This window comes from Salvelinus namaycush, chromosome 2, assembly GCF_016432855.1.
Source record: "Salvelinus namaycush isolate Seneca chromosome 2, SaNama_1.0, whole genome shotgun sequence".
NCBI lineage: Eukaryota > Metazoa > Chordata > Actinopteri > Salmoniformes > Salmonidae > Salvelinus > Salvelinus namaycush.
Window position 1 is genome coordinate 31206379 of NC_052308.1, and position 27382 is coordinate 31233760.

At 44.1% G+C, this 27382-nt stretch overlaps 1 protein-coding gene across 1 annotated transcript in view; it reads right to left on the reverse strand.

Annotated features, from left to right (window-relative positions):
• The window catches only part of LOC120021214 (collagen alpha-1(VII) chain-like), a 107347-nt gene that overhangs the window by 36052 nt on the left and 43913 nt on the right, over positions 1 to 27382 (reverse strand). The window contains exons 42-72 of the mRNA XM_038964880.1: positions 27166 to 27210; positions 27035 to 27070; positions 26709 to 26753; positions 26486 to 26521; positions 26297 to 26332; positions 25878 to 25949; positions 25602 to 25661; positions 23876 to 23911; positions 23613 to 23719; positions 17467 to 17511; positions 15639 to 15710; positions 15260 to 15311; positions 14705 to 14785; positions 14096 to 14131; positions 13900 to 13935; positions 13374 to 13454; positions 13215 to 13250; positions 4554 to 4625; positions 4335 to 4390; positions 3749 to 3784; positions 3516 to 3555; positions 2887 to 2991; positions 2724 to 2789; positions 2562 to 2597; positions 2403 to 2438; positions 2096 to 2131; positions 1729 to 1854; positions 1273 to 1482; positions 1114 to 1149; positions 978 to 1022; positions 750 to 866 (exon numbers count right to left, since the gene is read on the reverse strand). Of these exons, the coding sequence (XP_038820808.1) occupies positions 750 to 866; positions 978 to 1022; positions 1114 to 1149; positions 1273 to 1482; positions 1729 to 1854; positions 2096 to 2131; positions 2403 to 2438; positions 2562 to 2597; positions 2724 to 2789; positions 2887 to 2991; positions 3516 to 3555; positions 3749 to 3784; positions 4335 to 4390; positions 4554 to 4625; positions 13215 to 13250; positions 13374 to 13454; positions 13900 to 13935; positions 14096 to 14131; positions 14705 to 14785; positions 15260 to 15311; positions 15639 to 15710; positions 17467 to 17511; positions 23613 to 23719; positions 23876 to 23911; positions 25602 to 25661; positions 25878 to 25949; positions 26297 to 26332; positions 26486 to 26521; positions 26709 to 26753; positions 27035 to 27070; positions 27166 to 27210 (1929 nt within the window). The remainder of the gene's footprint in view (positions 1 to 749; positions 867 to 977; positions 1023 to 1113; positions 1150 to 1272; positions 1483 to 1728; positions 1855 to 2095; positions 2132 to 2402; positions 2439 to 2561; positions 2598 to 2723; positions 2790 to 2886; positions 2992 to 3515; positions 3556 to 3748; positions 3785 to 4334; positions 4391 to 4553; positions 4626 to 13214; positions 13251 to 13373; positions 13455 to 13899; positions 13936 to 14095; positions 14132 to 14704; positions 14786 to 15259; positions 15312 to 15638; positions 15711 to 17466; positions 17512 to 23612; positions 23720 to 23875; positions 23912 to 25601; positions 25662 to 25877; positions 25950 to 26296; positions 26333 to 26485; positions 26522 to 26708; positions 26754 to 27034; positions 27071 to 27165; positions 27211 to 27382) is intronic.

The following is a 27382-nucleotide window of genomic DNA, read 5'->3' on the forward strand; positions in this document are numbered from 1 at the left end:
ATTGTATGGTTATTGATATCAATTAAAATAAAAGCCTGATACAGACTTTATCTGAAAATGTATTAGGTAGGCTAGCTACAGTAACCTTACCATACGATTACAATATTATCATTATTTTAATCTTCCCTTCAACCCCACCCCTCCTCCTCTCACCGGCTTCCCATCCTGTCCCGGTTTGCCAGGTTCTCCTGCTGCCCCCTGAAATAAATCAAAACACAACCTGGTTACTACTAGCTACGACTACAACACTGTCTTCACAACCTCCTCTGCACCATAATCACACAATGATGAGGGTAATACAACCTGGTATCAGGTAGTGCCAACTGTTAACCCATATGGTTAGAGCCAGTCACATCTCCTCTCACAGCGTAGCACAGAGGTGTCAAAGTCCTTTTCACCAAGGGGTGCACATTGAATCAGATGGCGGGCCAGAAATGGCCCCCGGGCTGCATGTTTAACACCTCAGTTGTAGATGAGATGAGGGATAGCCACTTATTGTAAAGCACACAGTCACCTGAAAACCATTGCGTCCCTGTTCTCCAGATGGACCCCGATCACCTTTATCTCCACGGAGCCCTGCAATACCCTGTAACACACACACACACACACACACACACACACACACACACACACACACACACACACACACACACACACACACACACACACACACACAGCTGATTAAACACAGGGACCCACATCAGGCTGCATGATGAAGTACTGTAATATTTTGAGTGAGGTGTTCTGACCCTGTCGCCTTTGGATCCCTGTGGCCCTGAGGCACCAGGCTCTCCCTTCGGTCCTGTGACCCCAGGGAGGCCCCTTGCTCCGGGGAGTCCAGCTTCACCCGCTACTGCAGCAGCACCCTTAAACACACACACACCCCAATAAACACACTGCACCCAGTAACCTCTGGATAAACTATGATATGTTTACTGTATTGACGACTTATTAGAAAAGTAGTCTGTACAGGTCACCTTTGGTCCAGGAGGTCCCACTGAGCCACCTAGACCGTTTTTCCCCTGGAGATGAGAACAGTCATGCTCTGGTCAACATACATACAGTATATACAGTACATTAAATTATGATTATTGTGGTGATGAATATACTCACAGCCTCTCCTTTGTCACCCTTCTCTCCTCTCTCCCCCTGGAAGTCAAAGTGGTATCACATGACACATCTCTAATCCACATGATCTTCCTCTTTTTTATTTCCTCCTTTCATATTCCTCTCCCTCTCTCTCTCCTTAAACCACTCCTTCCTCCACCTCACCTTATCTCCAGGTCGTCCAGCCTCTCCCAGTTCTCCGGCTCTCCCTGGTACTCCAGGTATTCCAGGTTTTCCTGGCTCTCCAGCCTGTCCCGTGGGTCCCACTGGGCCCTTCTCTCCAATGGCCCTCCCTGTGGGTCCTGTGGCCCCTACAGGCCCCCGTTCCCCCTGCTCTCCCTTCACACCCCTCTCCCCAGACAGCCCGCGGGCACCCTGACATGGAAATGAGTAAAGACATTACTTACACATACTGTTCTAGAAATCATAATTGTTTTCAAAATCCATGCAGTCATACAGAGAATCACTTTTAGAGTAAGCAGAGAGTTATGCATTACATCATGGGTTAAATAAACACACTAACACCATGTTTTAGTTCACTCTACTACACCATTTGCGTGGAGTCTTGATATAATCTCTTTGTTCCCCACACTGCTCCCAAATTGGGGACCGCTCACTCACATCTATCCCTGCTGGTCCTCTCTGCCCGGTCTCTCCCTTGTCTCCTCTCTGGCCCTTCTCAGCCTTCTCCAGCACACTCTTGCCCGGCACATTGCTGTTATCCACAAGCACCTTCAGGTCCTGCATCTACAGACAGGACAGTACAGGGAAAGAAAGGTCGTATTCATCAGGCACCAAACGAAAGGAAGCAAACTGAAACAGGAGGGGTCTACTTGGACTTCGTTTCAAGTTGAAATAAACGTTTCAACACTTTGATACGGTGTGTCCTAATGAATAGAACCCAGGCTTGGTCAAAGGGAAGGAGACTCATATACAGCACAGCTATGCCTTAATGTCACATCATTGCAGACATTTAATATCCACTTACCTCAATGCCAAGGTTAGAGAGGGCCTTCTGCACATCCTGACGGGAAAGAGGCACAAACAGTGTCAAGGAGGAGTGAATACAGTACATGGTCATGCCTTTATCAGTCACATGCTGGGGTTATTCTCCTTTCTTGAATGCGTATTTTCTTACCACTGCTGTTCCAGGCCTGCCCGGTTGCCCGTCCTCTCCTGGGTCACCCTGTCAATAACATCTCACATCAGTAATACTAAAGATGCACTAACACACACTCAGGAAACAGCATGTGTGCACATTCATATGCCAGACACACACACACACACACACTTACCCTTTCACCTTTACTGCCCACTGCTCCTCTCTCCCCCTGAAATACGAGAGTGAATGGGTCAGAGATCAGACTGAAGGACAGATGGATGGACAGGGCTGGAGCAGACTGACTGACCATAGAAATAAATAATAGTAAATGATCTCTATGAAAATGACTTACTCTAGATCCTACGGTCCCTGGGATTCCAGGCACACCCTGAGAGACACAGAGAGATGGGCATCAGAAACAGAGTGCGTTAGAAATGTACTTAAGACAAACACACAGTACTGCTACATCAGGCTATGCTATACTGCACGGCTCATATCCAACATAGTAACTTACTGGGGTTCCTGGAGGCCCCTGAGGGCCAGGGATAGATGGTGTTGGAGCTCCCTTCGCATAGACCACCTGAGAGAGAAGAGAGGGGAGAGAGAGATAACTGTATAATCAGAGCACCAAGTGACACACACATTCTAGGAAGCAGAGCCATATGACTGTTCTGTACCTGTCCTGGAGGTCCGATGGTGCCAGGGACCCCTTGGGGCCCAGATAGACCAGTTGGCCCTGCAGGCCCGCCAAGGCCCCGGTCCCCCTTCAGCCCGTCACGGCCCTGAAACGCACACACACACACACAACAACTTCAGACCAGCACGGACACTCTATTCTATTCCTAAGGGGTCTGGCCTGAACTAGAAAGGAGGCAGATGTCCTAGATCATTTCTATGAATTTGGACATGAAACCAAAGCCTTGACATTCTATGCCCGTGCGGATCCCCTCGCAGAAGCGGCTGGCCCTCAAAGGCAGAGCTTGATCATTACCCACCGTTGCATTTATACAGCTGCTGCTTAGAGCGCTATTGATTCCACCGTGAAGGTAGGGTGTGATAGAAATATCAATGTCACAGGAGAGTACGCTTAATAAACACACACTAGGAGGAGGATTGATGGCGAGAAAGAAACGGAACAGGGATAATCGAGAGATGCTCAGGAGCCGAGGAGAGCAGGATCGATGAAGACGTAGGGAAAGAGGGAGCGAGAGGAAGAGAGAGACAGCAGGGGAGGAAAGAAAGGACATTGTACAAACATAGAAAGAGAGCGAGAGGGGAGAGATAAAGATACAGGGTAACAAGTTACTAACGTCTCTTCCAGAAACCCCAGCCTCTCCTTTGTCACCCTGTGAGGTAGAGAAACATCATTTTCATCACACCACTAAAGACAACAGTGACACTGCAAAGACATCAACTCCAAATGAACATAAACAGCACAGCAATGGGAGGAAACAGTGATGTTTACAGGTCAGTGGACCATAATCCATGAATAAAGTTATGTGAATTTAAATAGTTCTGAGTGCTGTAACCAACACTGACCTTTCTGCCATCTTCCCCTGGTACGCCATCCTCACCCTGCGAAAAACAACACAATAACACACTTACCATACTAACAACACTGAAATGCACATTTATAAAAGCTCACTGTGCTGTTGTATCAAGCAAAGCCTCTCAGTTAGATAGATAATGTATTGCAGAGGCTTTGGTTGATCATCCTATTTCCTCCTCACTTAACATTACAACAGATGGGTAGCTCCCCAAATGGCTCCCTAACCCTACATAATGCATTCATTTTGACCAGAGCCCTATGGGGCATGGTCAAAAGTAGTGCACTATATAGGGAATAGGGTGCCATTTGGAATGAACCCACAGTCAGCACAGCCACTCAGGTAGAATAAAAGCCCCAGAGTCACATCTGATCAGTGCACTTTAACCTGAGGATGTGACAAACATGTTTAATGGTAATTACACAGACAGAGACACATAGGACTAACTGGTGACGATAAAGCTCATAATGAATAGCACTGAATCGCATCCAATTCAAAATGTTTTCATCCAGTTTGTTATTAATCAGAGGTTTGATGTAGTGTGGTAATGCCCTGCAAGATGCTGTTAGAGGTCTGACTGATCCCTCACCATTTTCCCAGCAGCCCCTGGTTTTCCATCTTCTCCTGCTTTGCCCTGAAACACAACAATTAGGGTTATGAGACATCAATGAGACACGTGCTTTGGAAAGTGGAGCTTTGTGTGTGTGTGTGTGTGTGGGCAGGTGTCTGTGTGTGGGTGGGTGCATCATGCATGTATGTGTTTTTGTTTGTGTGGTTGACAGTGTTGGCAAACTCACAGGTGTGCCTGGATTTCCAGCGGGCCCAATAGGGCCTGAGAGGCCCTGTACACCTCTTAGTCCTGGCAGCCCCTGGTGAGACAGACAGACAGACAGAGTGGAGGGGTGAGGGCTGAAACCACACAGCAACACAGTGCCCTCTAGTGTTCAAACACAGTAAGTGACGGCTGGAATAAAATAAAATAAAAAAATATAGTATATAGGACAAACCCACATCACGACAAGAGAGACAACACAACATAAAGAGAGACCTAAGACAACAACACAGAATGGTAGCAACACATGACAAAAACACAGTAGCAACACAACATAGCAGCAGAAAATGGTAGCAGCTCAAAACATGGTACAAACATTATTGGGCACAGACAATAGCACAAAGGGCAAGAAGTCTGAGACAACAATACATCACGTGAAGCAGCCACAACTGTCAGTAAGTGTCCATGATTCAGTCTTTGAATGAAGAGATGGAGATAAATAAGCATCAACCAGTGGGTCTTGCGACAGGTATACAGAGATGACCAGTTAACAGAGGAGTATAGAGTGCAGTGATGTGTCCTATAAGGAGCATTGGTGGCAAATCTGATGGCCGAATGGTAAAGAACATCTAGCCGCTCAAGAGCACTCTTACCTGCCGATCTATAAATTATGTCTCCGTAATCTAGCATGGGTAGGGTGGTCATCTGAATCAGGGTTAGTTTGGCAGCTGGGGTGATGGAGAAGCGATTATGATAGAGGAAACCAAGTCTAGATTTAACCTTAGCCTGCAGCTTTGATATGTGCTGAGACAAAGAGTGTACCGTCTAGCCCTACTCCCAAGTACTTGTATGAGGTGACTACCTCAAGCTCTAAACCCTCAGAGGTAGTAATCACACTGGTGGGGAGGGGCATTCTTCTTACCAAATCACATGACCTTTGTTTTGGAGGTGTTCAGAAAAAGTTTAAGGGCAGAGAAAGCTTGTTGGACACTAACAAAGCTTTGTTGTAGAGCGTTTAAGAACAAAATCCGGGAAGGGGCCAGCTGAGTATAAGACTGCATATAAATGGATGAGAGAGCTTCCTACTGCCTGAGCTATGTTGTTGATGTAAATTGAGAAGAGCGTGGGGCCTAGGATCGAGTCTTGGGGTACTCCCTTGGTGACATACTCCTTAGCCGGCCCACAAGAATGGAATGGTCTACCGTATCAAAAGCTTTGGCCAAGTCAATAAAAACATTAATTACAATCAAGGACAATGGTGACATCATTTAGGACCTTTAAGGTTGCAGTGAACCATATGTTCTTTTGGGGTCCTTTCGCACCTCTCAGTGACTGCCTGTAGGGAGAAACTTTGTAGTGGGACAGGGGGAAAAGAGTGAGGAGCATTAGGGATAGTTCCGCATTAGAAGGGGTGGGAGATGAGGAAATGTTAGACGGGCAATGAGGCATGGCTGAGTCAAATACGAATCCAGACATAATGAAGTGGTGATTAAAGAGCTCAGTCATGTGCTCCTTGTCAGTAACAACCACATCATCAACATTAAGGGACATAGGCAGCTGTGAGGAGGAGGGTTTATTCTCCAGGTCTTTAACCGTTTTTCAGAACGTCTTGGGGTTAGATCCACAGAGAGAGAACTGCTCCTTAAAGTAACTAACTTTGGCCTTCTGGATAGCCTGAGTGCACTTATTTATCATTTGCCTGAACAAGAGCCAGTCTGCCAAATGAAATTCTTGAGGTGGAGTTACTCTGCCAGATCACGGTCGAACCTGGGCCTGAACCTGTTTTTAATTATAATTTTCTTTATGGGGGCGTGTTTCTTAACAATACCACTGAAAATACCAAAAAAGAAAGACCAAGCGTCTTCGACAGAGGTGATTCTATACCAATTTACAGAGGTCATGAAGGCTTGCTCATTAAAGTTTTTTAGCAAGCGTCTATGACAAGGCAGGACAGGTTGTTTCACTGAGCAGTCATTACGAACACAGGCTGTAAAACAGTGATCCCTAAGGTCAATACAGAAAACACCAGACTGATACCTATCAGGATTATTTGTGAGGATAACACCAAGGAGAGTAGCCTTTTCTAGGTGTTTGGAGTCATACCTTGTGGGATTGGTAATAATCCGAGAAAGATTTAGGGAGTCGCATTGCTTTAGGACTTGGTCAGGTGCTTTAAGCATATCCCAGTTTAGGTCACCTAGCAGGACAAATTCAGACTTAGTGTAAGGGGCCAGGAGAGATCTTAGGGCAGGTAGGGTACAGGCCCGGTGCTGATGGTGGGCGATAACACCCAGCAACAGTCAATAAAGAGCTATTTGAAAGTTTAATGCTTAAAAACAGGAAATCAAATTGATTGTAGACAGACTTGGTGGAGACAACCGAGCACTGAAGGTGTTCCTTGGTAAAGATTGCCACTCCACCTCCTTTGAAGATCTGTCTTGTCAAAAAAGGTTATAACCAGAAAGGTTAACATCAGTGTTCAAAACACTCTTTCTTAACCACGTTTCAGTAATGACCAACACATCTGGATTGGAGCTGTGAACCCACACTTTCAATTGATCAATTTTAGGTAATAAGCTTGAAGTGTCAACTTGCAGAAAACCCAGGCTTTTACGAGAGCAGAAATCGGTGAAACAGATACCAGAGCACAAGTCAGAATTGGGGCTAGCAACAGTAGATGGGCTAGGGTGTACATGCACATTTCCAGATATCATCAGCAGTAATACAATCAGGGCACGGCAGAGGACTGGGAGAACTCTGCAGTGTTGATTTTGTATGACATTTGGATGTGCATCAGATGGCAACAAGATAATATTGTACAGCAATTTCATCAGGTAACATGAATACAAAGCAGGCGAGAGGTAGTTAGAATACGATGGGAGGCCAAGAGCCTGTGTAACCAATAGAGTCAGAGTCCAGAGCGTAGGAACAAACATAGTCTGTCACCCGGTTGGATAAACAAGCAAGTTCATAGTCAACAAAGCACGCAGGAGTCATGAGGCAAATAGCATAAAGCACAAGAAAAAAACAACTTGGAGCTAGCCATTGTAAGTTCAGAAAGTCACTCGCCCCAACAAGATAACTTGAGAGAGTTGCTCTCTATGCGTCAAATCAAATCAAATGTTATTTGTCGCATGGGCCGAATACAACAGGTCAACAGACCTTACTGTGAAATGCTTATTTACAAGCCCTTAACCAACAATGAAAATAGTCCAGGTAGCCATTTGATTAGCTGTTCAGGAGTCTTTTGGCTTGGTTAAGAAGAAGGAAAAAAAGCTGTTAAGAAGAAAAAAGCTGGTAAGAAGCCTCTTGGACCAAGACTTGGCGCTCCGGTATCGCTTGCCGTGCGGTAGCAGAGAGAACATTCTATGACTAGGGTGGCCGGAGTCTTTGGCAATTTTTAGGGCCTTCCTCTGATACCACTTGGTATAGAGGTCCTGGATGGCAGGAAGCTTGGCCCCAGTGATGTACTGGGCCGTACACACTACCCTCAGTAGTGCCTTGCGGTCGGAGGCCGAGCAATTGCCATACCAGGTGGTGATGCAACCAGTCAGGACGCTCTCGGTGGTGCTGCTGTATAACTTTTTGAGGACCCATGCCAAATCTTTTCAGTCTCCTGAGGGGGAATAAGCGTTGTCATGCCCTCTTTACGACTGTCTTGGTGTGTTTGGACCATGATAGTTCGTTGGTGATGTGAACACCAAGGAATTTGATGCTCTCAACCTGCTCAACTACAGCCCCGTCGATGAGAATGGGGGTGTGCTCGGCCCTCCTTTTCCTGTAGTCCACGATCATCTCCTTTGTCTTGATCACGTTGAGGGAGAGGTTGTTATCCTGGCACCACATGGCCAGGTCTCTGACCTCCTACCTTTAGGCTGTCTCATTGTTGTCGGTGATCAGGCCTACCACTGTTGTGTCGTCAGCAAACAATGTTGGTGTTGGTGTTGGAGTCGTGCTTGGCCATGCCGTCATGGGTGAACAGGGAGTACAGGATTACCCACTCTCCGTCAGATCGTTACAAGGCACCTCGACCTACATCCCCGATATCTCCATCTCTTCTTCAAGCGAATTACGGTGATTTGGGCCTTGTCCAGTGTCTGAAGTAAATCCTTTGCATCTGACTTGTTAAAGAAAAAATCTTTGTCCAGTACAAGGTGAGTAATCGCTGTCCTGATATCCAGAAGCTCTTTTTGGTCATAAGAAACGGTGGCAGAAACATTATGTACAAAATAAGTTACAAATAACGTAGAAAAACACACACAATAGCACAATTGGTTAGGAGCCCGTAAAACAGCAGCCATCTCCTCCGGGCGACATTGATACCAGTAGGCTATAAAAGTATGAGATAAAATAAATAAATAAATAGTAGGCCTATACTAGTTAATTAAAGCATTTCTGAGTAAGCTCACATAATAACCTTCACAAGTTAATTAGCCTACCTAAAACTCAGATCAGTCCAAAGTCTGCGGTGTGTGTGTAAGTGCGTGTGTGCTGGAGGCGAGCGAAAGCTCAGGACAGAGGGGGGGAGTGTGGCAGGGGGTACCTGTACCAGACAGGGGGAGATGGTGAACAGATCACCAGGTGGAATCCAAGCAGCAGTGCAGCAGGCAACGGGAGTAGGTGTCAAACCCGCTTGGGAGAAGCTTTTTTCAGGAGGCAGATTCCTTGTAAACAATCCCAGCTAGCTAGCTTGCGTAGCTAGCAAGTCTCTGTCCACCGTTTTTATTTTTATTTATTTTTTACATGCAAAGGGAGAGCATCCTCCACCACATTTACAGTATACTGAACAAAAATATAAACATGCCACAATTTAAGATTTTACTGAGGTACAGACTTCATAACAGTGTGTTATGTGAATGTATTTTAATGTTTAAAAAAATGTATAAACTGCCTTAATTTTGCTGGACCCCAAGGCAGCAGCTAATGGAGATCCATAATAAATACAAATAAGGAAATCAGTCAATTCAAATAAATTCATTAGGCCCTAATCTATGGATTTAACGCGACTGGGAATACAGATATGCATCTGCTGGTCATAGATACCTTAAAAAAAAGGTAGGGTCGTGGATCAGAAACCAGTCAGTATTTGGTGTGACCACCATTTTCCTCATGCAGCGCGACACATCTCCCTCGTATAGAGTTGATCAGGCTGTTGATTGTAGCCTGTCGAACGTTGTCCCACTCCTTTTCAATGGCTGTTCGAAGTTGCTGGTTATTGGCGGGAACTGGAACATGCTGTCGTTCACGTCGATCCAGAGCATCCCAAACATGTGCAGCCATGGAAGAACTGGGACATTTTCAGCTTCCAGGAATTGTGTACAGATCCTTGAGACATGGGGGCGTGCAGTATCATGCTGAAACATGAGGTGATGGCGGCGGATGAATGGCACGACAATGGGCCTCAGGATCTCGTCACGGAGCATTCAAATTGCCATCGATAAAATGCAATTGTGTTCGTTGTCTGTAGTTTATGCCTGCCCATACCATAACCTCACCACCACCATGGGCACTCCGTTCACAAAATTGACATCAGCAAACAGCTCGCTCACACGACGCCATACACGCTGTCTGCTATCTGCTCGGTACTAGAGGCCGACTGATTAATCGGAATGGCCGATTAATTAGGGCCGATTTCAAGTTTTCATAACAATTGGAAATCGGTAATTCTGGACGCTGATTTTGCCGTTTTTTTTTTTACCCCTTTATTTAACTAGGGAAGTCAGTTAAGAACACATTCTTATTTTAAATGACGGCCTAGGAACGGTGGGTTAACTGCCTTGGTCAGGGGCAGAACGACAGATTTTTACCTTGTCAGCTCAGGGATTCAATCTTGCAACCTTACGGTTAACTAGTCCAACGCTCTAACCACCTGCCTCACGAGGAGCCCGCCTGTTACGCGAATGCAGTAAGAAGCCAAGGTAAGTTGCTAGCTAGCATTAAACTTATCTTATAAAAAACAATCAATCAATCAATCAATCATAATCACTAGTTATAACTACACATGGTTGATGATATTACTAGTTTATCTAGCGTGTCCTGCGTTGCATATAATCGATGCAGTGCACATTCGCGAAAAAGGACTGTCGTTGCTCCAACGTGTACCTAACCATAAACATCAATGCCTTTCTTAAAATCAATACACAGAAGTATATATTTTTAAACCTGCATATTTAGCTAAAATAAATCCAGGTTAGCAGGCAATATTAACCAGGTGAAATTGTGTCATTTCTCTTGCGTTCATTGCACGCAGAGTCAGGGTATATGCAACAGTTTGGACCGCCTGGCTCATTGCGAACTAATTTGCCAGAATTTTACGTAATTATGACATAACATTGAAGGTTGTGCAATGTAACAGGAATATTTAGACTGATGGATGCCACCCATTAGATAAAATACGGAACGGTTCCGTATTTCACTGAAAGAATAAATGTTTTGTTTCCGGATTTGACCATATTAATGACCTAAGGCTCGTATTTCTGTGTGTTATTATGTTATAATTAAGTCTATGATTTGATAGAGCAGTCTGACTGAGCGATGGTGGGCACCAGCAGGCTCGTAAGCATTCATTCAAACAGCACTTTCGTGCGTTTTGCCAGCAGCTCTGCTGTTTATGAATTCAAGCCTATCAACTCCCGAGATTAGGCTGGTGTAACCGATGTGAAATGGCTAGCTAGTTAGCGGGGTGCGCGCTAATAGCGTTTCAAATGTCACTCGCTCTGAGACTTGGAGTAGTTGTTCCCCTTGCTCTGCATGGGTAACGCTGCTTCGAGGCTGGCTGTTGTTGATGTGTTCCTGGTTCGAGCCCAGGTAGCGGCGAGGAGAGGGACGGAAGCTATACTGTTATACTGGCAATACTAAAGTGCCTATAAGAACATCCAATAGTCAAAGGTATATGAAATACAAATCGTATAGAGAGAAATAGTCCTATAATTCCTATAATAACTACAACCTAAAACTTCTTACCTGGGAATATTCAAGACTCATGTTAAAAGGAACCACCAGCTTTCATATGTTCTCATGTTCTGAGCAAGGAACTTAAACGTTAGCTTTCTTACATGGCACATATTGCACTTTTACTTTCTTCTCCAACACTTTGTTTTTGCATTATTTAAACCAAATTGAACATGTTTTATTTATTTGAGGCTAAATTGATTTTATTGATGTATTATATTAAGTTAAAATAAGTGTTCATTCAGTATTGTTGTAATTGTCATTAAAACAAATACTTATTTTTTATTTTTATTTTTTTAATCGTCCGATTAATCGGTATCGGCTTTTTTGGTCCTCCAATAATCGGTATCGGCGTTGAAAAATCATAATCGGTCGACCTCTACTCGGTACAGTTGAAAGCGGGATTCATCCATGAAGGGCACACTCCTACAGGGTGCCAGTGGCCATCGAAGGTGAGCATTGGCCCACTGAAGTCGGTTACGACGCCAAACTGCAGTCAGGTCAAGACCCTGGTGAGGACGACGGACACGCAGATGAGTTTCCCTGAAATGGTTTCTGACAGTTTGTGCAGAAATTCTTTGTTTGTGCAAACCCACAGTTTCATCTGCTGTCTGGGTGGCTGGTCTCAGACGGTCCTGCAGGTGAAGAAACCGGATGTGGAGGTCCTGGGCTGGCATGGTTACACATAGTCTGCGGTTGTGAGGCCGGTTGGATGTACTGCCAAATTCTCTAAAACGATGTTGGAGGCGGCTTATGGTAGAGAAATTAACATCAAATTATCTGGCAACAGCTCTGGTGGACATTCCAGAGGTCAGCATGCCAATTGCATGCTTCTTCAAAACTTGAGACATCAGTGGCATTGTGTTGTGTGACAAAACTGCACATTTTAGGGTGGCCTTTTATTGTCCCCAGCACAAGGTGCACCTGTGCAATGATCATGCTGTTTAATCAGCTTCTTGATATACCACACCTGTCAGGTAGATGGATTACCTTGGCAATGGAGAAAAGCTCACTAACAGGGATGTAAACAAATTTGTGCACAAAATTTAAGAGAAATACGCTTTTTGTGCATATGGAAAATTTCTGGGATCTTTTATTTCAGCTCATGAAACATGGGACCAACACTTTACATGTTGCATTCATATTCTTGTTCCATGTACATTGACATTTTAGTAATTTGGCAGATGTGATACTAGCCTGAAGCTGAATGCAAGAGGCAAAGCCAGAGGGTCGACTCCGCCCAAAATCTGTCCTCGCAGATAAAGCAGATTTGCTTAACGCTATAAGCAAGTGAGGTGTTTTTGTCTGGAGGGCAATGTGAAAGTGATGAATTTGTTTAAGATGAAAGTGAATTGCTATTTTGATAGCTGAGGCTTATTTGATTTCATAATGCTTTGGTTGTTACGAGTGTATTGATAAGTTTTCTACAAAGGATCACTGGCTAGAATGTTCCCACCTGCCTTTCACCTTTGCAGACATGTATTTCCATTGTTAAAGCGGCCAGTGGACCATCAATATAATAGATCATCTTTGCATGAAGTCCTTTCTCACTTCTTAATGGGACCTCTCCAAGGTTCAGATAAGACAAATGGTAACAGCTCCACTCACTGACTTTAACAGACTAATGAATGTACCAGAGAGCCACACAAGCCAGCAGAAGTGCAGCCCTCTGGGACTGGGGTTGTGCACCCCGAGTCTAGGGGTTGATTCTGGCCTGGGGAACAGTGGTACTCACATCTCTTCCTGGATCCCCTAGTTTCCCTGGGTCTCCCTGTAACACCAAGGGAAAAGGATTGAGAGACAACTAAAGACAGTAATGTTTATGTTATGTTCACAGTACCCTGAGAATCTACAGCTGTTGTAATGTCTGTATGACAGAGACAGAGGTACAGACCCTCAGGCCGGCCGCTCCTGGTGCCCCTGGTTTGCCATCCAGACCATTGCGTCCATCCAGCCCAGACGCACCTCTCTCTCCCTACAGAGAGGAGCACACATGATGCATAGAGTATGATCAGAATAAGGGCTGCACAGTGGTTGTATTGGACCTGGGAACATTTTGCACAAGAGGATAAAACTCTACTACTACTGTGGAAAGGCAATTCAGAGCTCCAGCGTCGTTACTCACAGTTAGTTCAATGTTTGAAAATGACTACGGTGAGATATTTTTTAGGATGCAGAGCATGTGTGTATACAGTAGTAAGTTGCATGTCTAAGGCTGTGGTGATGTTGTGAGCAGGCCCCACTGAGCTTCATCCCACTGGGAATCTGCAGACTGGTAAACAGGATCCGGTGGAATGAAGGACAGTGCAACCTGCCAATCACCAGCCAGTTTGGAGAACCATATCCTATCAGGATTTGTCAATTAGAAAATCTGCCTGTGTGAGAATGTGAGAAGTCACTGTAGCATGTGTTGTTCAGACCTTCTCTCCTGGGCCTCCTCTCTCTCCTGTGTCACCCTGGAGAAAAAGAAAGAAAGGGCAATGAGTGAAATAGAGAGAGGGGAAGAGAGAGGGATAGAGTGATTAGACAGACAGACAAACATAAGTGACAGACATACAGGCGGACAGGCAGACAGAAAGACAGACACACTTGACAGAAAGACAGACAGTGACTTACTCTCGACCCTGGAGGTCCACGCTGTCCCTCGAGACCCTACACAGACAAACAACAGAGCAGGTGAGACAGAGAGAAGACACAGGGTAAGAATTACACACACTACAGCACACAGACAGACAGACAGCCATCACAGGTCAGTATACTTCAGTAACCGCCGAAGCTTAGGCTTCTCAAGACACTAGATTTGGAAGGATAGCCCCGTAAGACTCTGCTTAAAGTTTAGAGGTAGTTTAGAGGCAGTGACCCATCAAGGGTACTTATCCATTGAAAAAGTGTCATCCTACAAATATCTAGGTATATGGTTGGATGACAAGTTGTCCTTTAAACCCAATTAGAAATTGGGTTTTTATTTTCGTAATAAGGCTTTCTTCCCCCTTATGGCTAGAAAGGAGCCGAGTGGCGCAGCGGTCTAAGGCACTGTATCTCAGCGCTAGAGGCATCACACATCACCGACCGTGGTTGGGAGTCCCATAGGGCGGCGTACAATTGGCCCAGTGTCGTCCGGGTTTGGCCGGGGTAGGCCGTCATTGTAAATAAGAATTTGTTCTTATCTGACTTACCTAGTTAAATAAAGGTTAGATAAGAGACAGAGACAGCAGTCTTACTCACCCGGAGCCCCGCAGCCCCTGAGGACCCTGCCTCGCCCTTCTGACCTTTGCCCCCATGCTCTCCCGGGTCACCAGCATCTCCCTAGACACAGGAAGTGACGTCGGACACTGGGAGGTTAGGTGGACTGGGAGAGAGAGCTGTGCTGTATACATACAAACATGTGTTCGTACAATGTTAGAAGTTTGTAAGGGACATCTACATACCTTTTCTCCTCTTTCTCCTTTAAGCTTTTGCTCTGTATCGCCCTGTAGAAGTTAGACACAGAGAGATGTAGGTAGCTATGTGGTTCTGATGGCTCATTCAGTTAGTACGGTGCTTGTAATACGATTTCTTTGGTATGATTCTCACAGGGGCCATATTTGTTGACTGAAAGTCACATTTAGCCTCTGCTAAATTAACATATTGTTAAAGAGTTATAATCTTATCAGGACTTACCACCTTCCCTGTAGGTCCTGGGGGGCCTTGAGCTCCCTATTGTGTCATAAACAACATACAGTTTTGTTACTTTTAGCAGATTGGAACTATTTTATCAGATTAGATAACAAACAGCATAACCTCTGACCTCAACTCCTTTCTCTCCTCTTGGTCCGAAAGGTCCTGGGCTGCCCTGTGGATGACACACCATACACATCACACCACACACACCAACTGTCACTACAGACAGACACCAACTGCTACTGTATTACTCACAGTAACCAACACAAATACTGACACATATAGAGTATCAGATCAATCTGGAAGAAGAGTGTCAGAAGTGCAGAAGTGTGTCACGTGAATTATTGACTGATTCATGGGTGTACAGAAGTGTCACGTCACAAACATGTGTCTCACATGTCTTCCATGCTCTCAATAACTATTACACAGAAGACACATACAGTATATCAGCTCAATCTGTCAGAGGAGTGTCACATTGTCACATAAACATGTGTCTCACATTTCGTCCGTGCTCTCCAGGGTCTCCCAGGTCTCCCTTCTCTCCTGCTCGTCCAGGCTGACCCGCAAGGCCCTGAGGACAGGGGATAAAACCCACACAGATTGTGCTTAGTTACCATGGCAGTCCTAAAAACATATTAGAAAAGAAAGGAAAAGCTGCACACTGATGGCTCCGATGCAAAACTGCATTTAATCAACGACAGCTAAGCGGTCTTCATCAGGGTTTCATCTGTCCTCAAAACATCCACTTCATATCATGTAGGTCATGGTTCATCAAATCAAATCAAATTGTATTGGTCACATACACGTGTTTAGCAGATGTTATTGCGAGTGTAGCGAAATGCTTATGCTTCTTGTTCCGACAGTGCAGCAATATCTAACAAGTAATATCTAACAATTTCACAACAAATACCTAATATACACAAATCTAAGTAAAGGAATAAGAATATATAAATATATGGATAAGCAATTTCACTGATTGATCATGACCTACATTAGTGATCAATCACCATATACAGTACACCAAGACGATTCTGAAAAGAAGGCATAAAGGGAGTTTTTTAAATGTTTTATAGTGCCCCCTCTCATTGAAGCCACGGAAATTCAAGGCCGACTGCGGTACTGCAGGCATTGTAAGCAGAAAACAGGATCCCCCATTATAGTGAATGGAAAAATGGCAATCTTCATGGTCAATCTTTGTGTAAATCTACACTGAACAAAAATATAAACCAACATGTAAAGTGTTAGTCCCATGTTTTATGAGCTGAAATAAAATATCCCAGACATTTTTCATACGCACAAAAAGCAAATTTCTCTCAAATGTTAATGAGCATTTCTTCTTTGCCAAGATAACCCATCCACCTGACATGTCAAGAAGCTTATTAAACAGCATGATCATTACACAGGTTCACCTTGTGTTGGGGACAATAAAAGGCCACTCTTAAATGTGCAGTTTAGTCACACAACACAATGCCACAGATGTCTCAAGTTTTAAGAGAGTGTGCAATTGGCATGCTGACTGCAGGAATGTCCACCAGAGCTGTTGCCAGAGAATTTAATGTTAATTTCTCTACCATAAGCCAGCTCCAACGTCCTTTTAGAGAATTTGTATGTCCAAATGGCCTCACAACCGCAGACCACATGTATGGCATCGTGTTGGCGAGCGGTTTGCTGATGTCGACGTTGTGAACAGAGTGCCCCATGGTGGTGGTGAGGTTATGGTATGGGCAGGCATAAACTACGGACAATGAACACAATTGCATTTTATCAATGGTAATTTGAATGCATAGATACCATGACGAGATCCTGAGGCCCATTGTAAGGCTCATTTTTTAATGGTATCTATGACCAAAAAATCATATCTGTATTCCCAGTCATGTGAAATCCATAGATTAGGGCCAAATTAATTTATTTCAATTTACTGATTTCCTTATATGAACTGTAACTCAGTAAAATCTTTGAAATTGTTGCATGTTGCATTTATATTTTTTTGAAAATCATGCATGGTACAAAAAATGGTATGTCCTTAAACCGAATCTTTTAAAATCAGACACAGAAAAAGATATAAGGATAATTTAGTTGCTCATGGCAGCCTGCAGTACACCGGTCGGCCTTCAACAATGAGAGGCGACAGCACTGAGCTAGCCTCCAACGTCCATTCCTGGAGTAGCTCAAACGGTGCATGTTATGTCTCCATGAGACGCCATCTTAACCGACTTCATTTGGCTTCAATATGCTATTGGAATAAATTGTGTCATGTGATCAATGGCTTTGTCCATTCATTTACACCATTCATTGGTTGTATGTGACACAGACATGTGACTACTCACCCTAAGTCCTCTCTCCCCTGCCTTCCCTGGGAGTCCAGACTCCCCCTGGTGGAGAGAGCGAGAACAAACGGAAAATTAGAGAGACCGATGGAGGAGAGGAAGAGGGGAAGGAGGAAGTGAGGAAGACATAGAAACAGATAAATGCTATGCTATTGTCTGCTATTGTCTCTAGTCTCCACCAATCCCCTGTCAGATGAGCAGAGGGTCTGAGGCCTGACTGAATCATGTGACAATAATACACATCTCTCACTCACCAATATTAATAAAGACAATGGGTGCCAGAGAGAGAGAAGTGGCATTCAAACATGGAACACTTTGAATGGAACTGATAGAATCAGATAAGGGAATAAGGGAGAGACAGAGAGAGAGTGAGCGAAAGAGAGATAGAGACAGAAACAGATCGCGAGAGCGAGCGAGCGAACTTTGGAACTTATGAGTGAAATGTTTACAGTAAATATATTAATAGTTTATTTCACATTTGTTTATTACCTATTTTACTTGCTTTGGCAATGTAAAAATATGTTTCCAATGCCAATAAAGACCTTAAATTGAAAGAGAGAGAGAGAGAGAGAGAGAGAGAGAGAAAGAGATATCATGGTTTGTCACAGGAAGGAAGAGCTGGAAGGAGAGATTGTTTCTTACGGGAGTGCCTTCATCGCCCTTGTCTCCTTTGGCTCCCTGTAAAACACAGTGATCCATAATTCAGTCCCATCACAGGGGGAGAACACCACACTGACCACAGTGACACAGTCAAAATACATCAAACTTTTAAAACTGAACCCCACAACATCACATAGGGCAATGGTAAGTATTCAGACCCCTTCCCCTTTTCCACATTTTTTTGCGTTACAGCCTTATTAAAAAATTGATTAAATAACATTTTTCCTCATCAATCAACACACAATACCCCATAATGACAACGCGAAAACAAGTTTGGAACACTCCTTAGCGCATTACTTAAAAATGAAAAACTGAAATACTTTATTTACATAAGTATTCAGACCCTTTGATATGAGACTCGAAATTGAGCTCAGGTGCATCCTGTTTTCAATTGATCATCCTTGAGATGTTTCTCCAACTTGATTTGAGTCCAGCTGTGGTAAATTCAATTGATTGGATATGATTTGGAAAGGCACACACCTGTCTATATAAGGTCCCACAGTTGACAATGCATGTCAGAGCAAAAACCAAGCCATGAGGTTGAAGGATATGACCGTAGAGCTCCAAGACAGGATTCTGACGAGACACAGATCTGGGGAAGGGTACCAAAAAATGTCTGCAACCTTGAAGGTCCCCAAGAACACAGTGGCCTCCATCATTCTTAAACGGAAGAAGTTTGGAACCACCAAGACTCTTCCTAGAGCTGGCCACCCGGCCAAACTGAGCAATTGGGAGAGCAGGGCCTTGGTCAGGGAGGTCATCAAGAACCTGATGGTCACTCTGACAGAGCTCCTGAGTTCCTCTGTGGAGATGGGAGAACCTTCCAGAAGGACAACCATCTCTGCAGCACTCCACCAATCAGGCCTTTATGGTAGAGTGGCCAGACAGAAGCCACTACTCAGTAAAAGGCACATGACAACCCGCTTGGAGTTTGCCAAAAGGAACCTAAAGGACTCTTAGACCATGAGAAACAAGATTCTCTGGTCTGATGAAACCAAGATTGAACTCTTCGGCCTGAATGCCAAGTGTCACGTCTGGAGGAAACCTGGCACCATCTCTATGGTGAAGCATGGTGGTGGCAGAATCATGCTGTGGGGATGTTTTTCAGCGGTAGGGACTGGGAGACTAGTCTGGATCGAGGGAATGAATGAACAGAGCAAAGTACAGATTGATCCTTGATGAAGAGCGCTCAGGACCTCAGACTGGGAGAAAAGGTTCACCTACCAACAGGACAACGACCCTAAACACACAGCCAAGACAACGCAGGAGTGGCTTTGGGACAAGTATTGGACTGTCCTTGAGTGGCCCAGCCAGAGCCCGGACTTGAACCCGATCGAACATCTCTGGAGAGACCTGAAAATAGCTGTCCAGCGACGCTCCCCATCCAACCTGACAGAGCTTGAGAGGATCTGCAGAGAAGAATGGGAGAAACTCCCCAAATACAGGTGTGCCAAGCTTGTAGTGTCATACCCAAGAAGACTTGAGGCTGTAATCGCTGCCAAAGGTGCTTCAACAAAGTACTGAGTTAAGGGTCTGAATACTTATGTAAATGTGATATTTCCGTTTTTTATTTGTCATAGATTTGCGCAAATTTCTAAAAAACTGTTTTTGCTTTGACATTATGGGGTATTGTGTGTAGATTGATGAGGGGAAAAAATGATTTCATCAATTTTAGAATAAGGTTGTAACGTAACAAAATGTGGGAAAAAAGTCAAGGGGGTTTGAATAATTCCCAAATGCACTGTATACAGAAAAGAGATTGCAGTAGACATGAAATAGACTTAGTAGTAGTAGTAGCAGTAGTATTGTTTGAGTATTATTCCAAAAAGTAGTTGTAGTAATAGTCATTAGTGTTGATGTACCTCTAGTGTCATCAGGGTATGAGGGGGAGAGAGATAGAAAGAAAGTCTTATATGACTGGTTAGGTCATCATTATATCATAACCTCCCGGGTGGCGCAGTGGTCTAGGGTACTGCATCGCAGTGCTAGCTGCGCCACCAGAGTCTCTGGGTTCGCGCCCAGGCTGGGCTGGGTTCGCGCCCAGGCTCTGTCGCAGCCGGCCGCTACCGGGAGGTCCGTGGGGCGACGCACAATTGGCATAGCGTCGTCCGGGTTAGGGAGGGTTTGGCCGGTAGGGATATCCTTGTCTCAGTATGTAAAATGTAATAAAAATGTATGCACTCTACTGTAAGTCGCTCTGGATAAGAGCGTCTGCTAAATGACTAAAATGTAAATGTAAAATGTAAATAACAATACTTACACAACAAAGAGGTCAGATTTAGACACACTGTATTAGTACAGTTATTAGTTGCACTGGAATGGCAGTATGAAATTCATTCCCTTTGTGGTACAGTCTTGAATAACATACTAATAGTTTAATTGTCACCAACCGGTCGATCGGGATCACCAAACATTTCTGTAAAAAACCCAACGATAAAGCCTTGCGTTCCTATTTTTTTTATTGTTTCACGCTGTTGGTGGTAGATGCACTTGATTCAGCAGCCCTAGCGCCAGGAAGGCAAATGTTCCCATTTTTAACCATTTCATGTAGAACTTCGCCTACCCTTGTCAGGCCCAGAGGGAAAATCAAGTGCACTTATAGGCCTACCGCTGGCCAATCAGATAACTCAGATTACCGTGTCTGCACAGTTTCCTTGCACTATAGACTGTAAAAAGAAGCCTCGAATAGATTTGAAAACCTTTAAAACCATGACTAGAGAGACTCAACGAATACAGCAAAGAGCTGCTGATTTTATGAGTAAGTTCATGTTTAATTTGTTTTTCAGCACTGCCGAAACTTTGACGCAAAAAAATGTTGCCTGCATCGATCCGTTAATACAGGACTAGTAAAGGCCCAGTGCACCACTTTGTTTGCCCGCACTAGTCAGCTATATTGGTCCGTTAATACAGGACTAGTAAAGGCCCAGTGCACTACTTTTGTAAGAATTTTAAAAATATATATATACAAAAATGTACATTCTGACTTTTCAGGGGGTGCTGCAGCAACCTCAGCATCCCTACTTCCCGTGGCTATGTTTAAGTTGTTATTATTGGCAGCTTGTGTCTTTTTTTATATCAAGGAATATTTCACTTTCTCTGGTCATAGGGGTAACAACATGAATTGGTGCATAAAGCAGAAATAATGCAGTGTGACTTAAGTTTTGCCATCAGCTAAAAGTCTGTCCTTTTTCTCATGGAGGAAGGGAGAGAGGCGGGACGGTGAGTCGGGTGAGACAGCCTCACCGCTGTTCCCTCCCTCCCCTCAGACTGACCATCTGATGCAGGGCATCAGTCCAGCAAAAAAGCAATTTATTATGCTCACTCAGCTGTGCCTCACAAGTAATACAACAAACAATCTATTACCAGTGTGATCATATACCTACAATTTTGAAATATAATGTCAAAATGGTCTGAAAAGAACAACATTGGCAGGGCAATTCAAGCGTAGCCAAAATGCAGTGATAATGTACAGTCATGGCCAAAAGTTTTGAGAATGACACAAATATTAATTTTCTACGTTTTCTGCTTCAGTGTCTTTAGATATTTTTGTCTGATGTTATTATTGAATACTGAAGTATAATAACAAGCATTTCATAAGTGTCAAAGGCATTTATTGACAATTACATGAAGTTGATGCAAAGTGTCAATATTTGCAGTGTTGACCCTTCTTTTTCAAGACCTCTGCAATCCGCACTGGCATGCTGTCAATTAACTTCTGGGCCACATCCTGACTGATGGCAGCCCATTCTTGCATAATCAATGCTTGGAGTTTGTCAGAATTTGTGGGGTTTTGTTTGTCCACCCTCCTCTTGAGGATTGACCACAAGTTCTCAATGGGATTAAGGTTCTTGGGAGTTTCCTGGCCATGGACCCAAAATATCGATGTTTTGTTCCCCGAGCCACTTAGTTATCACTTTTGCCTTATGGCAAGGTGCTCCATCATGCTGGAAAAGGCATTGTTCGTCACCAAACTGTTCCTGGATGGTTGGGAGAAGTTTCTCTCGGAGGATGTGTTGGTACCATTCTGTATTCATGGCTGTGTTCTTAGGCAAAATTGTGAGTGAGCCCACTCCCTTGGCTGAGAAGCAACCCCACACATGAATGGTCTCAGGATGCTTTACTGTTGGCATGACACAGGACTGATGGTAGCGCTCACCTTGTCTTCTCTGGACAAGCTTTTCTCCAGATGCCCCAAACAATTGGAAAGGGGATTCATCAGAGAAAATTACTTTACCCCAGTCCTCAGCAGTCCAATCCCTGTACCTTTTGCAGAATATCAGTCTGTCCCTGATGTTTTTCCTGGAGAGAAGTGGCTTTTCTGCTGCCCTTCTTGACACCAGGCCATCCTCCAAAAGTCTTCGCCTCACTGTGCGTGCAGATGCACTCACACCTGCCTGCTGCCATTCCTGAGCAAGCTCTGTACTGGTGGTGCCCCGATCCCGCAGTTGAATCAACTTTAGGAGACGGTCCTGGCGCTTGCTGGACTTTCTTGGGCGCCCTGAAGCCTTCTTCACAACAATTGAACCGCTCTCCTTGAAGCTCTTGATGATCCGATAAATGGTTGATTTAGGTGCAATCTTACTGGCAGCAATATCCTTGCCTGTGAAGCCCTTTTTGTGCAAAGCAATGATGACAGCACGTGTTTCCTTGCAGGTAACCATGATTGACAGAGGAAGAACAATGATTCCAAGCACCACCCTCCTTTTGAAGCTTCCAGTCTGTTATTCAAACTCAATCAACATGACAGAGTGATCTTCAGCCTTGTCCTCATCAACACTCACACCTGTGTTAACGAGAGAATCACTGACATGATGTCAGCTGGTCCTTTTGTGGCAGGGCTGAAATGCAGTGGAAATGTTTTTGGGGGATTCAGTTCATTTGCATGGCAAAGAGGGACTTTGCAATTCATTGCAATTCATCTGATCACTCTTCATAACATTCTGGAGTATATGCAAATTGCCATCATACAAATTGAGGCAGCAGACTTTGTGAAAATTAATATTTGTGTCATTCTCAAAACTTTTGGCCACGACTGTATTGGTCCTGTAGCCTACTGCACGAACCTCATCGCTGCAGAACTGTTTTTAATTGGTTAATGTTGCATAGGCTTACATTTTTGAAGTCATGTTTTTAAAGAAATCTGAGCGGTAGATCTCGGGTTGCATTTCGACTCAGAAAGTGATTCTGGCTCAGAAAAGGTTGGTGACTACTGCTCTAGGTTGATTGAACTGGAGAAATAAAAGTGTAGACGTAAAAAGGTAATGGGCCCAGTAGTGAAGAAGCAGAGTTTGTTATAACTATACTACTATTATGTTATAGCTATTGTATTTTCTCAGAGTAGTAGTATTAGAGTGATAACAGGTCGTTAGCGCAGTAAGTGACTACTATTGAAACAGGGATGATTTGCATTGGGTGCGTGATAGTATAACATGCAGGGGTTTGGCAGAGGTGAAAAGCTCCAGGGTCGAATGGGTAGTGTCTCAGACCTCTTTCCCTGGGATGCCATTCTTTCCTGCGGGTCCAGCTCGTCCTGTCTCCCCTCTCTCTCCTGGTTCACCTGAATCTCCCTACAAAACCAATAGGAACACATCAGCTGGAAACGACACAATAGTTTTACTATAAGAAAGCTAAGAATTACTTACAAGAATGTACAAGTTACTTTATGAGAAAGCAACACTGACGCAATAGAAATACTAAATAGAAGTTAAAATTTAAAAAAGACAAAAGCCAGTCAAGGCATGTGTCTCACCTTGATCCCCAGTCTTCCAGCTAAGCCAGAGAGTCCCTAGAGGGGAAAGAACAGGTTTATGTGTTTACAGACTGTCAGTCTGAGTCTGTAGGACATGACCTACATGCTGAGCATCTTTCAGCAGCTACACAGGGAAGCTCAATGAATGATACATATGTTTTACAATATACCTTTGGGGCTTTCTGCAGAGACAGTACCAGTCAGAAGTTGGGACACACCTACTCATTCAAGGGTTTTTCTTTATTTTGACTATTTTCTATATTGTAGAATAATAGTGAAGACATCAAAACTATGTTAAACAAATCAGAACGACAGATGTTTACCTTGTCAGCTCGGGGATTCGATCTAGCAACCTTTCGGTTACTGGCCCAACACTCTAACCACTAGGCTACCTACCACCCCTTCATGAGGTAGTCACCGGGAATGCATTTAAATTAACAGGTGTGCCTTGTTAAAAATGTATTTGTGGAATTTCTTTAATTCTTAATGAGTTTGAGCCAATCAGTTGTGTTGTGACAAGGTAGGGGTGGTATACAGAAGACAGCCCTATTTGGTAAAAGACCAAGTCCATATTATGACAAGAACAGCTCAAATAAGCAAAGAGAAACAACAATGCATTATTACTTTAAGACAGTCAATCCAGAAAATGTAAAGAACTTTGAAAGTTTCTTCAAGTGCAGTAAAAACCATCAAGCGCTATGATGAAACTGGCTCTCATGAGGACCGCCACAGGAAAGGAAGACCCAGAGTTACCTCTGCTGCAGAGAATATGTTCATTAGAGTTACCAGCCTCAGAAATTGCATCCCAAATAAATGCTTCACAGAGTTCAAGTAACAGACACATCTCAACATCAACTGTTCAGAGGAGACTGCGTGAATCAGGCCTTCATGGTCGAATTGCTGAAAAGAAACCACTACTAAAGAACACCAATAAGAATAAGAGACTTGCATGGACCAAGAAACACGAGCAATGGACATTAGACTGGTGGAAAACTGTCCTTTGGTCTGATGAGTCTAAATCTGAGATTTTTGGTTTCAACCGCCGTGTCTTTGTGAGACACAGAGTAGGTGAACGGATGATCTTCGCATGTGTGGTTCCCACTGTGAAGCATGGAGGAGGAGGTGTGATGGTGTGCGGGTGCTTTGCTGGTGACACTGTCAGTGATTTATTTAAAATTCAAGGCACACTTAACCAGCGTGGCTATCAGAGCATTCTACAGCGATACGCCATCCCATCTGGTTTGCGCATAGTGGGACTATCATTTGTTTTTCAACAGGACAATGACGCAATACACCTCCAGGCTGTGTAAGGGCTATTTGACCAAGAAGGAGAGTGATGGAGTGCTGCATCAGATGACCTGGCCTCCACAATCATCTGACCTCAACCCAATTGAGATAGTTTGGGTTGAGTTGGACCACAGTGACAGAAAAGCAGCCAACAAGTGCTCAGCATATGTGGGAACTCCTTCAAGACTGTTGGAAAAGCATTCCAGGTGAAGCTGGTTGAGAATGCCAAGAGTGTGCAAAGCTGTCATCAAGGCAAAGGGTGGCTACTTTTAAGAATCTAAAATATAAAACACTTTTTTGGTTACTACATGATTCCATATCTTATTTCATTGTTTTGATGTCTTCACTATTATTCTACAATATAGAAAAAAATAAAGAAAAATGAGATTTGTAGCTTAGATAAAGACTGATAAATTATCACAGCTTCCTCTGAACTCACCCGATCCCCCTGCTCTCCTTTAGATCCAGCCTGGCCAGGAGAGCCAGTACCTGGGGAACCCTGGAAGAATGAAAGAGGAGAGAAATTAGAGAATGAGAGACAGTGAGGAACAGAAAGACAGATGAACAGCATAAAACATTGATACCGCTTGCATAGAGAACATAATTAAATCCCCTGTATACACACACATGCCGAGCACACACACACACCACCGAAGGGCATGGAGTGCCAGTTTCATGCAGCGCACCATCATGTAACCTGTGGGTACCAACTCACTTTTTCACCTTTCTGGGCTGGATCGCCCTTCTGGCCCCTGGGCCCCTCTGCACCTGGCAGACCCGGCTCACCCTGAGGAAAGAGAGGAGAGGGGGAAGAGAGAATGAGTCTATGGAGAAAGTGTTGTAACTGTGTCCAGTACATCAAAATATCAACCATTAATATGGAGATGGGAAGTATGAGATAGTAAAAGTGGGAAACTTGCCTGTTCACCTTTCTTCCCACCTAATCCTGGCCCCTGGATGTGTAGAAATATACAAAAGGAGGAAATATCATTACATTGACCAATACTGACCAATACTGATCTCTGCCTTTTCAATTACTGTAGAGAAGTACTTCCATAAAAATCCATAAAAATAAATCATATCGGTCCATCTAATGACGAGGCATCAAAATAAACCATGTATGAGGTGACTCACACTCCGGCCAGGTTCTCCTTTAGCGCCCTCACTGCCCTGGAGACAGATAGGTTAGGGTGTTTTTATCTGATGTTCATCTATGTTTAGTTGATGTCATTGTTCTGATTACATTACATAGTTCACTCATGTTTATTTTGTGGAGATTCACTTTAAATGATCAGAGAGTCAGTCAGACTGTATTAGCCTCACCTTCTCCCCTGGTAGTCCACTGGTGCCAGGCAAACCCTGTGAGCAAGTCAACACACACTTACTCACATACACACACATGACTCACACACAAATATCACAAATATCTAAAGCCTCTGCATGTATCATCAAATCCTATAACTGAACAACATCAATCAATAGTGGTGGGTCACGATGTGAAAATGACTCAAATCATGTAGAGGTACAGTAAGACATGGTTACTCACCCTCAGGCCTGGAGCCCCTGTAGAGCCTGGCTGTCCACTCTCCCCCTGAAACACACAGCGCCACACTGTGGTCAGAACAACACACTGCATGACAACCCTCAGCAGGCATTTCCGATACCTGTGACCTTCATGCTAATACAAATGGATTCGGTTCAGTGTAGGAGTAAAAGTGAGCGAGCAAGGATAAGGATAAATACTAGTGAACACATGAAAATGGAAAACAAATGTGACATTCATATACTGTAGCTGTACAATATCTAGCTTAATGGTCATGAACAAGGTCACAGTGAAAAGACGCATAACCAAATGCATGGTACTGTACTCACCCTCTCTGCTGCCAAGCCGGCAGGTCCTCTCTCCCCCTGGAAAGACAACACAGTCAGTTACAACCCACAGCAGACAAACCAGTTTAACAGCAGCAGTCTAACTGGGTTAGAGGGGCTGTATCCATACTCACCCTGTCACCTTGTGATCCAGGCTCACCTGGCTGGCCCCGGTCCCCCTGAGAAGACAGAGAGAGTAGGGTCATCCATCCACCCAAACCCACCCAAATATACATTCTATCATACATTCTAGTCCCAAACATGGAGATTTGATTCAATGTTTTCCATTGTCTAACCTTGAGTCCAATGCTTCCAGCAGGCCCACGGGGACCCTAAAACACACAAACGTGT